We start from the raw sequence: 16,536 nt of genomic DNA on the forward strand, positions 1-16,536 counted from the left end.
GGTTTGGTTATGCTTGAAATTGATTGTTTATATGAGTGATTCTTGTTGAAAATTTGATGAAAATTGGTTGAAAATCAAGTTTGTGAGTTTGGTTTATAGCTGCTGGAAAAATGAAATTCCGGCCCGGGTTTAGCCTCAAATTAATGATAAATTTGTGCTGAAATCAAGTAAAAATCATGGGACTTTAATGGCTGCAAATTTATTTTGAAGAAAGAATTTGATAAATTTGTGAAGAACACAAAGAACACATTGAATATCACCAAGAACACTCAAGAGCAACTATTTGATCTTGTTAGGGGGTCAAAGTGCAAATATTTTTATGTTTTGGGGGAGCAAAGTATAAATATTAAAAGTTTAGGGAGTTAAAGTATAAATATTAAAAATTATCAAAATATAATTTAATAAAATTTTGGGTTAAAAATATAATTTTCGAAAATATATAATAAAATATTATTAAAAATAATAAAATAATGGTAAAAAGACAATTTTTCTTAAAAGTCTTAGCATGACAACTTTAAACTCAGAATTCTATAATTACCTTCATAAAACACCTAGGGAGTGATAAGAATATGTTTGCGAGGAGAAGATAAAAGAAAGATAAGATAAAAGAAAGATAAAATGTTGAAAAATAGATAAAAATCGAAAGAAAAAAAGAAAGTAAAGCTTTAAAGACAAAGATAAATGCCGATTAAGGAAGCAATCTAGGAGCAACATAATTAGTGCTTGATTGCGTTTGGGGCTAGGTATTATATGAATTTTTGAGATTTAGAAAGCATGATGAAAATGTTAAAATACATAAAAACCCACGAATTGATATTCATTGATTACGGGAATAACCCATGAACTATTGTATGTTGATCTCGGGGATAGTCCATGAACTGAGGATCGCTGTTTTGTTGTGTGTTGATCTCAGGGATAGCCCAAGAACTGAGAATTACTGTTTTGTTGTGTGTTGATCTCGGGGACGCTCACAAACTAAGGATCGTTGTGTTCCCTTATGCGTATATTATGGCCTCGAGCTTTGCGCCGACTGTTGGTAGTCACGAAGGAGCGGTATTCTTAACCACCTACACGTATGCATGAAAGATACAACGGAAAATCATATCTAGGACTATTTCTTAGGTAATGTCAGGCTGTAGGGTGTAAACCGTCACGTGGGCTCATAACATGCATAGGATAGACATGCATGATACTTGGTTGCGCATTCTCTCTATTATGATTGTCGTATGAATGTATGCTTTCTCTATTGTATTTTATTCTTTGTGTTTACTGTGTTCTATTATCTTGTATTTCTCTGTTTATATTCTGTTTCTCAGTTTTCTCTATTTATCTATTCTCTATGTTTCTTTCTGTTTACTGTAAAATATATTACTGACTGATAAGCACAACAAAAATGATTAACATGACTAATTAGCCTGACTCTACTAAGAACTTCTTAATTCTTACCCCTTCTCTCTCTTCCCCCTTCAGATGGAAGCAGAAGTATTATGTCGTGACTTACGAGTGATCGTTCTGCAAAGAAAATTCTGCTCTAGGTAGTGTTTTGAGTATAGGGTAAACTCCATTCTCTGTTTATATTAAATATTGAGAGATCAGCTAATGTCTGTACTCCATTTGAATACGAACATTAACCTAAATTCTTTGTACGAGGTTCCTGTTATGAGGCTATTTGATGAAATGCCAGTGAGTTGCCCTATGACAACGTATGATCGTGCAGAGGAGTAGTAGATGATATTCTGCCTTTTGATGGTGTTCAACCTGACCCAAATTTTGAAGAACTAGAACGTACTTTCCTCGCTTTCGTAGTTTAGAGGGACTAGGTGAGTATAGAGTCTAGGCTAGACTGGGTGTTAGGTTAGAGACTTTTTGAATACATCAAGGCCTAGGATTTTGTATGTATATATATGTATATAGTTATTATCTAGCTATTTCTAGGGGTGTTTTAACTAAGATTTATGCTCAAATAATGGCTGGATAATTGCATGTTATTTAATTGTTTAAGATGTATATAAGTGTGGTTGTTTATAATTGTTGTATCTTTTATTATTTGTGAAATGATTATGAATGATTCCGTTTAATAATCCAAATGTTTCAAAAAAATAAAAAAACTCACAAAATAACTACGCTTTTAACAACAACTCAGACTCATATAATAAATAATAGATCATAATAAGGAAGAGAAGTTGGTAGCACTCAGTTTTCGGTATGATCTAGACATACTAAAAATCGGGTCATTACATTTCCAACCGAAAAACAAATTACACACATAAACCATTAGCTATACCTTAAACTTTCTCCATGTTGGGTCTACGCAATTCTCTTCAACTAGTAAGGCTTTGGTAAACAACATGCTTTGGATACGTATAATAGCCTTTAAAGCCTTATTGAAATACTTATTAATTGTTTTCTTAGATCTACAAAATCTAACTTGTGGACTATGATTTCTCTTATCGTGCTCTAAGATAATTAAAAAACTTGCAATTTGCTCCGATAAACTATTTGGCCATCCTCTCGAAGTCCTCTTTGGACTTGAAGCAACTCACACAAATTAACAAAAGTATTTGTGTTTATTTTCAACTCCCAAATATAATTTCTATCACCATTGCCAATAATATACTTTAAAGCATCACATTTAATACTACTATTCATTCTTTTGCCTAATGACACTTACCTATTATCTCTATTTCTAAAGTACAGAAATAATATAAGAACAAATAATAACATAAAATTATTATGCCTCAATCTCATCATTTGATAAAAAGTAACACATTGTTTAATAATTTTCGAACACTTTATTTTTTCATATCAAAATAATTATTTCAGTCAAAATAAGTATAAATAATCAATTAAGTCTGCTAAAAATGAAATTCATAACATTCACTTTGGCACCTATCAAGAACTATTCAATTACTATCATCTATAATTACTAATGCTTCTACTTATTCTTCTACAAGGACTAATGCAACAACAATAACAAATAACAACATGTCCTTGAGTCCCATTTTCCTTTTTTAAAATTATATTCAAATAAAGATTATGTTGTATGTCTTAGAAAATTATATTTTAACTTTCACAACTAAAATCAAAGAGTTTTTATTTAAAATGTCAATTGTAAAAACTAAAATGGCTCTCATTAAATTATTAAAAAAAATAGTTCATTGATTCTTTAAAATATGACATTGATGTTTTTAAAATAAAGTACAATGAAAATTCAATTAAAAAAGAATATAATATAGCATAAATAGCAAGCATCGGACATATTATTCCTAGCAGCAGCAAAGCACATCACATATTATTCCTAGCAATTTTGTCTTGTATCAGTAAAATAATAGTAGAAATAATAATAAAAACTCTATCAAGCAAAAATTTCATATAACACCTCTAGAAAAGACAAGTAAAAACTTGAACAAAATCGACAAGTAAGTAACTAAACAAAATAATAGTAAAAATTCATATAACACTTTTAGAAAAGACAAGCAAAAATTTGAATAGAGCAGTACAATTCTTCAAAAAATTTCATATAACTTCATATAACTTCGTATAAAACCACAACAAGAACAAACATAATCAGAGAAGACAAGTTGAGAAAGAGAAAAAAAAAAGAGAAGACAACACAAACGCAAATATGGAGGAGAAGAGAAGTGAAACAGAAGGTTAAGGAGGATAACACAAACTGAAAAATGTGCCTACAAAAATGAAGGTGCGACGACAACTAACCTATTCATTATGGGTCTGACGACGGCGACGTGGTGGTGGTTGGGGCAACAATGAGAGGGGCTAGGCTTCATCATGATCTTTTTGATGGTGAACAGCAATTGATATGACAGGGAGGTTAGAAAAATTGAGGATGCCTTAATTAAAATAGCACAAAAGATAAATTTGGAATTATAAGTTTGTATGAAGATATTTTTGGAAGAAATTATTAGTTAAAATTTAGTCCCTGTCCCCCAAAAATTTAATTCCCTTACATTCCCACTTTCTAGAGGTACTAAAGAGACCAAAATTTTGTGTTTTGCCACTGAAATTTTAGTTTTAGTTTTAAGTCAACAAACGTCGTATTTAAATTCTCAAGTAAGTGTTATGTATTGCTAGTGCTCATGAAATTATATTTGTTAAACTGTGAGTGGGACAAAGTCACTGTCTTCACTGTGGACAGGACGAAATCATCATCTCCAAATAATCACAAAACACTGAGCAAGTGAGACAAAATCACTATCCTTACTATACACATAATTATTTAGTTCTCATACTAAATATTTTTCTTAAGAGTCTTTTATACTCGTTTTTCTTTATAATTAATCTTTTGTCCTTATTATATTAGTCTTTATATTGATTATGTCCTTAATCTTTTATCTTGAGACTTTAAGCTTTCTTTAGTTATAATTACTATTTTGCCTTTAAAATTTTATAATTTGACCATTATGTCTCTTATTCTTTTAACACACATTTTTTCTCACTTATTACTTTTATACCCTCACTTCTCAATTTTATACATGTATCTTTATCTTCAATCTTTTATAATATGTTCTTTATGTCCTTAGTTTTTTGTAATTACTTTTTTACCCTTCCTCTTTATTCATAATTACTATTTTAATTTGTATCTTTAAAGTCTTTTAATCCATTTTTTCTCCTAATTACCTTTTTGTCCTTAAAATTTCATACCATGACTGTTCTAACTTTTATTAGTGAAAATGATCATTTTACCACTTATTGTTTTATTCTTATTTTATTACTTTGTTATACTTATACTGTTATCCTAAACTCTTCTAAAATTAATATTTGTGCTCGGTATTATATCCTAACTATATTTTGATCCATTTTTTTATATAATTATATTTTTGCTCCTAAGTATTCTACATTCATAATTTAAGATTAATATTTTGTTATTTATACTTTTAGCTTACTTTTATTTTAAATTTCGTTCGAACCAAGTTTGGTGCATCATACATTTTTCATAGTCCTAAACTTTGTGCTTATAATTTTCTTAGGCTCTTTTAACTTCTTTCTTTCAATCTTCTAGTCTTTTACTTGATTAACTCCATCAATTATCACTTTATGAGTCCTTATAATGGATTTAAATTTTTAAAATTATAACTTAATTCTAGGAGCATAATTATATTCCATTCTCATCATGAATGTTTTTATGATATTTTCAAGTCTCCTTAAAGTATTTTCTTATATTCTTTCATCCTTTTACTCTCTTAAACATTATAAGTATCATCTTATGATTTCTTCTCTTGATTATTGATTTTTATGAAGGTAAGCTCTAATCCCAAGTGCACATACAATTCGGCCATCATCATCATGATACATATTCATGAAACTATGAAAGATTCATATCAAGCACTTACAAAACATATTATTAACTCATCAATTACTCAATCATTTTTAAGAACATTCATATTCATCAAGCATCATCAAGACATCATCAAAACATCAATATAACATATTCAAATTTGAGACTTTCTAGTTATCCTAATCCTTACTTTTTTTGTTAGTCTTCTCAAGTTGCTTTCTTAGCCCTTCTAGTCACCAAGAATTTCCTAAATAAAAACAACACATCAAATAATTAAAATTATGCCTCATGGTCGAGACCTCAATGAAAGGAAAGAGAGTAATTTTTCACCCTTTTGAACTTGAATTTTGATATCTTAGATATTCCTCTTGAGGTTCCTAGTGTTAGCTTGCTACACAAGAAAATGAACAACATAAGTCCTTTATGAATGGGCATGAAAGTCGAACTTGCAAGGAGAGAAAGTGAAAGTATTCTCTTCACTAACCTTAAGAAGTAGATGAGAAGAATGGTATTTGCTTCTTTGTTGCTTGAGATTGATGTTATTCCTTACTCCTTAAAAGATCTAGAGATGGTTTCTTATACAAGAAGATGATTAAAACTATAAGAAAAACGTTGAGTACCGTCGAACAAAATCAAATGGTATAAACCTTATTGGTAAATGTATACTGTCAGAATTTTTTCGTCCAATAATAAGACAAATAATATACTTGTCATACATTTTGAGGTAGTATAAAAATATCTTAGTGCCTATATTTTCTGGTTACATTAACTTCAGTGATATCGTAGTCTTTATGCTTTCGTATTTTTTGTCGCAAACTTGAATCATACCATTTACATTTAAACATGCACACCTTGTAGGTAGTGCGACAGAAATACTAGAAGGGAGTGGCCAAACTTTATGAGAAGAAATTTGGGTGAATTTAGATTTCATTTTATCTTAATTTGATGAGTGGTTAATCTTATCTTTAGGTTAATTCACCACATGGTGAATTAATCTTGTGGTGGACAAGAAATGGTAAAAGAAGATGAATTTAATTTCTTTTCTCTTGTCTACTCTTGATCTTATCTCATAATTTTCTTACTTAATTAGCAAGGCAAAATTTAAGCATGGGAAGTTAAAGAAAGAGAGAAAGTGATTGGTTTTATGTGAGGAGAATAGTGAAGATTTTGTGTTTAGGTAACGTAAATTGGAGTAACATCATCATCCTTATCCATGATTAATTGATTATGTATAATGATGGTTGATTGAAAACGGTATTATTGGAAATTGGGATGAGAAAGGATGTATGACATGTTAATGTATTTGTAAATTAGCCATTTGATTGAGATGGGTAAAATGGTTGGATGGTAGTTTTGTGAATTGTGATAAAGTGTTAATGTGTGAGTTGAGGATGCTTGATGTTGATTTTGGTATATTTGATTGATTTCAAAAAGGGATGAAATTGGTATGTTTTGGCTCTATAACTGACAGATGATATCATCAGCCACTAGGACAGGCATGCATCATATGCATCTATGTGACATTGTTTGGGTGTGCATATTGTACTTGCTTCGCCTTTGTGATTACTTGTGATTAACTTCTAATTGTTCTACTTGCTGTAACTGCTTGTTTGTGCTTGAACTTTCCTAATTGTGTTTGCAACTGAGACTTTATTGAACTGCGGTGATTGGTTGCTATTTGGGTTGTTTGGGTCTAGAGTCATGGTTGATCATGAGGTGGGTTGAAGGCCATGTCTGGTTGATATTTCTGGTTTGGAAAAATATGAAAGGCTAATTTGGTTCAGCATAGATAAACCTTTTGAAAGGCTTTTAAGTTTTTAAGAATTGAACAGTGTCTCTTTCAAAAAAGGTTTTAGATTTCTCTTTATAATAAACCGTTATTTTTGAAAAGATACATAAGGCGGTTATCAACCCTATTATAGTAATTCTGCAACCCTACGGTGAAAACCCTTTCGAGAATGATGTTCTCACCTCTTACAACTTTCCCATTTCAGGATATGGACGCGGAAGTCATGAAAAGCTTATGTAGTTGTTGTCTCGATGTTTTGTATTGCTTTAGTTATTGTTTATTGTTCCCTCGCCTTTATGTATATGTATTCTGTAAGAGAGATATGAATTGTATTGGTTAGTGCTTGTAGAGTTATTTAATATATATACACACACATATGTATGTACTCTTTGTGAGTTTTGTATGTTGTATTGTATGTATGGATGTACGTTACATAACAAAAGTACTTTTGGAGCGATATTGCGGTTTAAAGTTTTAAACATGCTCATATTTTAGTATTAAATAGTATAAGAGTCGTCGTAATGTGCGATCTACCAGAGTCGCGCAGCTGGAAACGTGAGCTTTGATAGTTAGAGTGTTACATAATTCATCACATAATGAATTAATATGTGGTGAAATACCACTTGTCATGACCATTACACCATCGCTATTACCTTTATTATATCCTCGCCATTAGAGTACGTTTGTTTTATGTGCGTGTCTATAAAAGATATAGATATAGATACACATGTACAATGTTTGGTTGTTAAGATACTGATTTTTTAAAGACATGGCAACATACAAACATATATAAAATACATGTATTTGATGTCCTTAAAAAAAGATGAGATATTAAGACACACTAAATAAGACACAAATTTTTACCATTTTATCTTTGATTATTTTTTAAAATACCATTCTTATCCCTTAATCTTAACCCCCTTTTTTCATCTTCTCCTTCCTCATTCTTGTTTTCAAATACTCCACCCTCCTCCTCTTCTCTCATTCTTTCTCCCTATTTCCTTTGTCAGTTCTTTTTCTCTCTGCCACCGCCACTATCGTCGCTGCCGCCGCTGCGCCCTTCTCTCTTCATCTTTCTTTCTCCACCACTTGTTTAGATCCAGATCCGTCTAGATCCGTCACTGTCGCTGTGCTCCACCCTAGTGAACTCATGCAGTTTTGACATGTCCAGAGGTCAGAGGCAAATCTGTTTAGACAAAAAAGAAGATACCATTGCTCCCATGGTCTAGATCCGTCACACCTCCTCCTTATTTGGTCTAGATTTCCTATTACTTTCGCTTTCTCCTTGCCGTCACCTTTCTTTCTTTTCGTTTTTACGGCTTAAACCACCGTCTCTTCCCTCTTCTTCTTCAGTCTGCCACTGCTGCTCTCTCTGATTTTGCTTTTTGTTCATTCTTCCTTCTTTTTGCCTCTTTTTTCATTTTTCTATTTTTTTAAAAAGGGTTCAATTGTTTTTATTATTCATCTCTATTTTTTTAATATTATTGAATTTGTGGATAAAATTATTGAAATTTTATGATATCTGAATCATTTATTTTTTGTTATATGAATGGTAATGGAGAAAAAAAATGAATGATAATAGAATAAAAATCTATGTGGTGACTGTGTCTTCTTAATATATGTCTTAGTGTTTATGTTTATGCCTAAGATATAACATACTAGACTAAAATATTTTTTAAATAAAATTTAATTACTTTAGATAAATTCACCTTCAACCTTAATAATAATTCAAATAAATTATCTATGATTATTAGGAATATTTTTAAAATTGATTTGATTTAAAATAAATTGAATTGGAAATAAATTATTATATTTATTATTAATGACTTAAAATATGAATTAATTTGATTTACAAATTAATATAATAATTTAATTCTTTATTTTACAATACAATCTTTCACTATCACTGCAGGTGACGAAACTACCCTAAATAAAATATAAAATAATTTAATTCTAAAATTAGATCAAATTAATTTCGATTTTATTATATTTCAAAACAGTGACATATGTCTCAGTTCTCAAATAATTCAGTCAACATGAGGAGAGACATACGCATATACCTATTGGCTATTGTTGGGAAGAAAGCCTTTCTAGCAAAAATTTTGCAGTCATCTTTTAAATTTTTCTGTTAAGTAAATTAATTACCGTCCAAACTCCAAAAGACCAAAAGAGTCAATTAATGATGGAAATTAATAATAGAATCTTGAGAAATTCATAAAAGAACAGGAAAGTAATTATACTATTTAATAAGAAAATAAAATATATTATAGCAAAATATAGTAAATAGATTTTATTTTTAATGCAAAATATATTTATAATAAAAATATTATTCTGTATTCTCTAATTGGGGAAGAAAAGAAAAGAGAAGAAAAGAAGATTGAAAGAGCGTAGGGACGGAGTGGTCATTTTCAAAGACCTACCCCATCTTTATAACAAACTCACAATGCCCATAGCTCGCACTGCTTCTCCTTCTTCTCTTTCTCTCTCTAACCGTTTTTTGTTTCTCCATTCCCTAAATTATAGTGAGAGAAACTCCCATTCCCTGCACTCTCTTTCTCTCAGTCTTCTTTATTAATTATACACACTCAGCTTCTTCCGCCAACACCTTCGTCTGCTCCAGCGCCTTTTTATTTTTCAGGTGAAAATTGAAATATGAAACTCGATCACTCTTTTTTTTATTCTATTTTTTTCGCCTAGGGTTTGGTTCTTCTGATTTCAGTGTATGATTTTCAGTTTGCCGTTTTCTCTGTTTTTTTTCCGCTGTTTTTGCTTCATGTGTAGGGGTATTTGTTGTTTTATTTTCACGGTATTTGTGAAAATATGATAATTTATTTTATTTTTTTTCTCTTCTTTAGATCTAGTTGTGTGGACTGTGGTAGATGTTGCTGTTGGTGATTTTGCTTCTGATCTGATCTGCTTCTGATTTTAACGATTACCGTTTGTTATCTTGCGGGCTTAGCTTTTTTGAAGGTTTTCTTTATTTTACTTTTTTTTTGTTACTTGATGCTTGTGTTGTAGATCGTACTGTTGTTTATCTTTGGTTGTTACTTTCTAGGGTTTGGTGGTGTTGATTATGGTTGGGTTTAGTGGTTATCGCTGATGGTGGTGATATTGGGTTTGGTTTTAGTTGCAATGTGTGTACCCTGGATGATGATTTTACTGATCTATTTTTTGACATTCTCTCCATCTGGTACATTTTCTCCTTCTGGAAACCAGTGAATGACTGCTTAGGTTGCTTGCTGTTCTCTATCCTTGTGATACTTGAAGTATTCCAACTTGTAGAAGCTGCTTTCTTGGTGTTTTTTTGTGCTTTTATCATGAGTTGTTTTGTTTATTGTCATGAGCAGTATCCTCGATGGAAATCCCTTGAGCGCTGTACTTGATTTTGATGTTTAGGTTATAAAGTTGTTGGCATGTGTGATAATTTGATCATATGTAGCTCTCTATAAAGTGATTATATTTTGAGATGTTAGGCGTGCCTTATACTGAGGTGCTTATTTATCACTAGTCACAAAGTTGTAACGCTTTTTCCCCTTTGTGTGCAGTGTTCATCATGGTTCGGAAGAAGAGAACTGAAGCAGCTAGTTCTAGTGGGGGTGAAAGCTCTGAGGGCCAACAGCGCCCTGCAGAAAGGAGTGCTCCACCCCAACAGGCTGCTCCCACCAGTGGGCCTGGGCCACAAGGGGGAGGTAGGAGTTGGGGTCCCCAAGGAGGACGTGGTGGTTATGGAGGAGGACGTGGCCGTGGAATGCCTCAACAGCAGTATGGTGGCCCCCCTGAGTATCAAGGTAGGGGACGGGGAGGACCTCCCCAGCAAGGGTATGCTCCACGAGGTGGATATGGTGGTGGCCGCGGTGGTGGTGGTGGTGGTGTAGGAGGCGGTCGAGGCGTAGGACCTTCTTATGGTGGCCCACCACGGCCCCAAGTTCCCGAGCTGCACCAAGCTACCCCCCCAGTTCAGTATCAAGCGGCTGTGTCTCCTCGGCCTCCTCCCTCTGAGGCTAGTTCCAGTTCATCCCAGCCACAGGAGATGCCCCAACTGGAACAGCAAATGGGGCATATAACTCAGACAGAAGCTGCCCCTTCTGGTCCACCAGCTAGCAAGTCATCCATGAGGTTTCCCCTTCGCCCTGGGAAGGGTAGCTACGGCACAAAATGTATTGTCAAGGCCAACCATTTCTTTGCTGAGCTGCCAAACAAAGATCTGCATCAGTATGATGTAAGTTCCACCTTAAGTAGTTGAGAAAATCCCAGTTTGTATGTAACTTGTAACTTATATCAGTTGTTGGTTGCTTAGGTAACGATCACTCCAGAAGTTACATCAAGAGGCGTTAACCGTGCTGTTATGGAGGAGTTGGTGAGGCTTTACCGAGAATCCCATTTGGGGAAGAGACTTCCTGCTTATGATGGGCGAAAGAGCCTCTATACAGCTGGTCCACTGCCTTTCGTGTCAAAGGAGTTTAGGATCATGTTAATTGATGAAGATGATGGAACTGGAGCTCAAAGGTTAGTTTCATGTTTGTTTCCAACTTAATATTCAAATAAAAACTTTCATACTTTATCTGATTGTTTTGTTTGCTTATCATTGCAGGAGGGAGAGAGAATTCAAAGTTGTGATAAAATTGGCTGCTCGGGCAGACCTTCACCATTTAGGGCTCTTTTTGCAAGGGAGACAAACTGATGCACCTCAGGAAGCATTGCAGGTTCTCGATATTGTGTTGCGTGAACTTCCTACTACCAGGTCTTTGATATAGCTCTCTTCCTTTATTTGGTTTCGTTGTTATACCCAAAACTATTGGGGTATAAATGGAGTTTTGTTATTGTAGGTATTCTCCTGTAGGAAGATCATTTTATTCACCCGATCTTGGAAGAAGACAGCCTTTGGGTGAGGGGTTAGAAAGCTGGCGTGGTTTCTATCAGAGTATTCGTCCCACACAGATGGGACTTTCTCTGAACATTGGTACATTATGCTGTCTCTACATACCCACTTCATTTTCTATCATAGATTCCATAAATGCTAACTTTTGGATGTGCAGATATGTCTTCCACTGCATTTATTGAGCCATTGCCGGTGATTGAGTTTGTAACTCAGCTACTGAATAGGGATGTATCCACCCGACCACTGTCAGATGCTGATCGTGTGAAGGTAGATTTTGGTTGACACAAGCTATGCGTGCTTTCATTTGCATTTGCATTTGGCTGTTATCCATTTATGTGGCTTGGATTTTGGGAGACTGCTTGTCACCCTTGATTTAAAAGGAATGAGAAATTGACTTTTTTCTTTCTATTTTTGAATGACAGATCAAAAAAGCTCTCCGTGGTATCAAGGTTGAAGTAACTCATCGTGGAAACATGAGAAGAAAATATCGCATCTCTGGTCTGACTTCCCAGGCTACTAGAGAGTTGACGTGAGTAATAGTCACCTAACATTTATTCTTAATGGAATGGGTCAAGTCTACTGCTCACTTTTTGGTTTGTCAATAATTTTAGATTCCCTGTAGACGAGAGGGGAACAATGAAGTCTGTTGTCGAGTACTTCTCTGAGACCTACGGGTTTCACATTCAACATACTCAGTGGCCTTGTTTGCAAGTGGGAAATACACAGAGGCCAAATTATCTGCCAATGGAGGTAAATGAGTTAATGAGTAGTAAGCTTTTTATTTTCATGTGAATGTACCTACTGAAGGATTGTTTGTTGGTTGCAGGTTTGCAAGATTGTAGAAGGGCAGAGGTACTCAAAGAGGTTGAATGAAAGGCAGATTACTGCTTTGCTCAAAGTCACATGCCAACGACCTGTTGAAAGGGAGCGTGACATAATGCAGGTCTGTAGAATGTCTTCTTAGCATAATAGTATCATATTCTAATTCTATCTACATGTGTAGTGTGTAGTAATGCATTTCATAGAGGTGTGGGCTTTTGTTGTCATTCTGTATACTTCTCCACAATATATTGATTGAATATATTCTATGTACTTTCATCTGTATGTTCATGTTGCTTCCCTCCTAATTCATTGTTTTTTTTTGTTCAGACAGTACATCACAATGCCTATGATCAAGACCCTTACGCTAAAGAGTTTGGAATCAAGATCAGTGAAAAGCTTGCTCAAGTTGAAGCTCGCATCCTTCCTCCACCCTGGGTATTTTTCTGTACATTATCCTTTGTATATATTTTCTATCCATATCAAATGTGTGAGTGAGAGAGAGAGAAGTGAGTGTGTGTATGGTTTCTTTATTATAAACTTGTAACTGGTCTTTTTAAATGTTTATTGACATTTTGTTCTCCAGCTCAAATATCATGATACAGGTAGAGAAAAGGACTGCCTACCTCAGGTTGGCCAGTGGAATATGATGAATAAGGTTAGAGATATTGTATAAAATGATTCCCTCACTGTTGACTTTATGCTTTTGATTTGTTATTGTTATCAATATTCTTTTTTCATACTTTATTGCCTTTTGATTTGTCAATTGCTTTCAATATTTTATCTGCATATTTTATTTTACTATTCTGCTTTGGTTGTGGTGATGGTGCAAGTATTTTTATTCCAGGGTTGTCTCTTGGGCCTTGCATCAGAGATAAAGATAAAATCCATCTTGAGTGTGTGCCATGCTATTTTTGTGTGAAAATTTAAAAAATTAGACCGAGCTAATCACCTTATTTTTAAAGTATTGATGTTATTAGTCTTAAAATATGCTGAGCTGGAATAGGTGGCATGCTTGTGAACTTGAAAATTGAGATGCCCTTCCCTCTTTTATGCGTATATTGGCATTTTAATATACTTTTAAATCAGATCAGAGTGATGTGATCAAAATTTTACACTGTTATTAATACTGTCCTTGTTGATTGAAACATCAAATAACCTTTTGCTATGGCTTTTATTTCAGAAAATGGTTAATGGAGGAACAGTCAACCATTGGTTCTGCATTAACTTTTCCAGGAATGTTCAAGATAGTGTTGCCCGTACATTTTGTTACGAGCTCGCTCAGATGTGTCAAGTATCTGGCATGGTATAGGTTCCCTTTGTAAATCCTTCTGAAAATATGATTTTGTTTGTAGTTTTCTTGCCATAAGTAATCCTTTTGTTGAATATGATCAGGCATTCAATCTGGATCCAGTAGTTCCCCCAGTTAGTGCTCGTCCTGACCAAGTTGAGAAGGTTCTGAAAACTCGGTATTATGATGCCAAGAACAAGCTGCCTGGAAAGGATCTTGATTTGCTTATTGTTATCCTGCCTGACAATAATGGTTCTCTTTATGGTAATGATTGGATGACTAAACCACATGTCCTTCCTTTTTATACTCGTAATACTACGGTTTATATTAAACTGTTATTTTTTGTGATGCAGGTGACCTGAAACGAATATGTGAGACTGATCTTGGGCTTGTTTCCCAATGTTGTTTAACAAAGCATGTATACAAAATGAGCAAGCAGTATCTTGCAAATGTTGCTTTGAAAATTAATGTTAAGGTTGGTGGAAGGAACACTGTGCTTGTTGACGCCCTTTCGCGGCGTATTCCCCTTGTTAGTGACAGGCCTACAATAATTTTTGGAGCCGATGTTACTCACCCACACCCTGGAGAGGATTCAAGCCCATCTATTGCAGCTGTATGTTCTTGAATTTGTCTAAAATTCCAACCTGTTCTATTTAAGTATCTTTTTTAAGGTATTATTTTTGACTTGATCACTTGAGTATTATCTTGTATGCTGTGTAGGTTGTGGCTTCCCAAGATTGGCCTGAGATTACAAAGTATGCTGGTTTGGTTTGTGCACAAGCACATCTGATGTTAGCTTGTTAAAGCACATATGTATAGATTCCATGCTCTTGTAGGTTTGAAAGATTAACTAGTTGTGATTTCTTATTCTTTTTGGCAGGGAACTACTCATATCTTTCCGGAGAGCAACTGGGCAGAAGCCACAGCGCATCATATTTTACAGGTAGTTTGATGTTTTCAAGCATGTGATCAGATTTTTATATTTATGGAACCTGGCAATTCTAAATTTTATTATTTGCAGGGATGGTGTGAGTGAGGGTCAATTTTATCAAGTCCTATTGTTTGAGCTTGATGCTATTAGAAAGGTATAAAGTTTTGCCAAATTGTTGACGTATCTGAAATTTTAGATGCTGTTTGTAACTTCTTCAGTCTAAATGTTCCTGCCAGGCCTGTGCATCTCTTGAGCCCAATTATCAGCCTCCTGTGACCTTTGTGGTAGTTCAAAAGCGTCATCACACTAGGCTTTTTGCCAGCAACCATCATGATCGAAACTCTATTGATCGGAGTGGGAATATACTGCCCGGTATTTACTAAAATTTTGATAAATTGTCCTTAATAAATGATAAGTTTGATGCCAAAATGAAAAAAACATAACCCGGAAACTGAAATTTTTTGCAGGTACTGTTGTGGACTCCAAAATCTGCCACCCAACTGAATTTGACTTTTATCTCTGTAGTCATGCTGGAATTCAGGTGAATTTATAGCTTATCATTGTTTTTAGTGTATACACAATTTGACGTTTAAAGTGTGATCCTTGTGTTAAAAAATGTTTAATTGGGTTTTTATGTTGGAAAATGTTATCAGGGCACTAGTCGTCCAGCTCATTATCACGTTCTGTGGGATGAAAACAATTTCACAGCTGATGCTCTTCAGATGCTTACAAACAACCTGTGCTACACGTAAGTAGTAAAAAACACGGTGGAATTTCCATCTTTTTTTTTTTTCAAGTTGTGTTTGCCACACCTTTTGATATCTAGTACCATCTTTACCTTACCTGACACTTGATGTGTGATGTTCTTTAATGTAATTTCTTCAGCTATGCCAGATGCACCCGTTCTGTTTCAATTGGTGAGTCTTCTCTTAATGCAAATGTTGAGTTTGGGGGATTTGTGTATGTTCATGTTTGTATCAATGTATTGCATGTGTCTAACAAGTTGGTGTTTGTTTTTTGTATGGTGCAATTTCAGTGCCTCCTGCATACTATGCGCACTTGGCTGCATTCCGAGCCCGTTTTTACATGGAGCCCGAGACATCCGACAGTGGCTCGATGACAAGTGGTGCTGCTGCAGGTCGCGGTATGGGTGCAGGACGCAGTACGCGTGCACCTGGTGCCAGTGCTGCTGTGAGGCCCCTGCCATCCCTCAAGGACAATGTCAAGAGGGTCATGTTCTATTGCTGAGTAACATTTTAAGGCAAGGACTATTATTATTTCAAGTCATGTGGAGGACCCCTTCTCTATGTTTTATTTGTTTGTTGGTTTTGTTCCGACGTTGTTGAGACATTGCGAGTGCTGTGTGGTACTTTTAATTATATTGTTGTTGGCAACCCTACCTATGCTAGACCTTTCTACTTTGGAATTTGAGCTTGAAATGGCAGTAATTTGTTGACTCTTGTCATGTCGTGGATTGGCAAGATCTCTAGCCCTGTTTGGATATATGCGTAACTTTATTATCATTTTAACA

At 34.3% G+C, this 16,536-nt stretch overlaps 1 protein-coding gene across 1 annotated transcript; it reads left to right on the plus strand.

The window, feature by feature from the left end:
* The first annotated feature begins 9,545 nt into the window (after nt 1-9,545).
* On the plus strand, nt 9,546-16,536 carry LOC107490723 (protein argonaute 1). Its single transcript, XM_021143289.2, has 22 exons — nt 9,546-9,723; nt 10,631-11,304; nt 11,383-11,591; nt 11,677-11,826; nt 11,912-12,045; nt 12,122-12,231; nt 12,387-12,493; nt 12,576-12,714; nt 12,791-12,907; nt 13,114-13,221; nt 13,370-13,441; nt 13,967-14,089; nt 14,179-14,338; nt 14,428-14,687; nt 14,795-14,865; nt 14,955-15,017; nt 15,096-15,159; nt 15,242-15,377; nt 15,473-15,546; nt 15,659-15,753; nt 15,891-15,922; nt 16,042-16,536. Exons 2-22 carry the CDS (start codon nt 10,639-10,641, stop codon nt 16,251-16,253), a joined length of 3,102 nt encoding a protein of 1,033 aa, XP_020998948.1. The 5' UTR covers nt 9,546-9,723; nt 10,631-10,638; the 3' UTR covers nt 16,254-16,536.

The sequence above is a fragment of the Arachis duranensis genome, chromosome 5, assembly GCF_000817695.3.
Source record: "Arachis duranensis cultivar V14167 chromosome 5, aradu.V14167.gnm2.J7QH, whole genome shotgun sequence".
Taxonomy (NCBI): Eukaryota; Viridiplantae; Streptophyta; class Magnoliopsida; order Fabales; family Fabaceae; genus Arachis; species Arachis duranensis.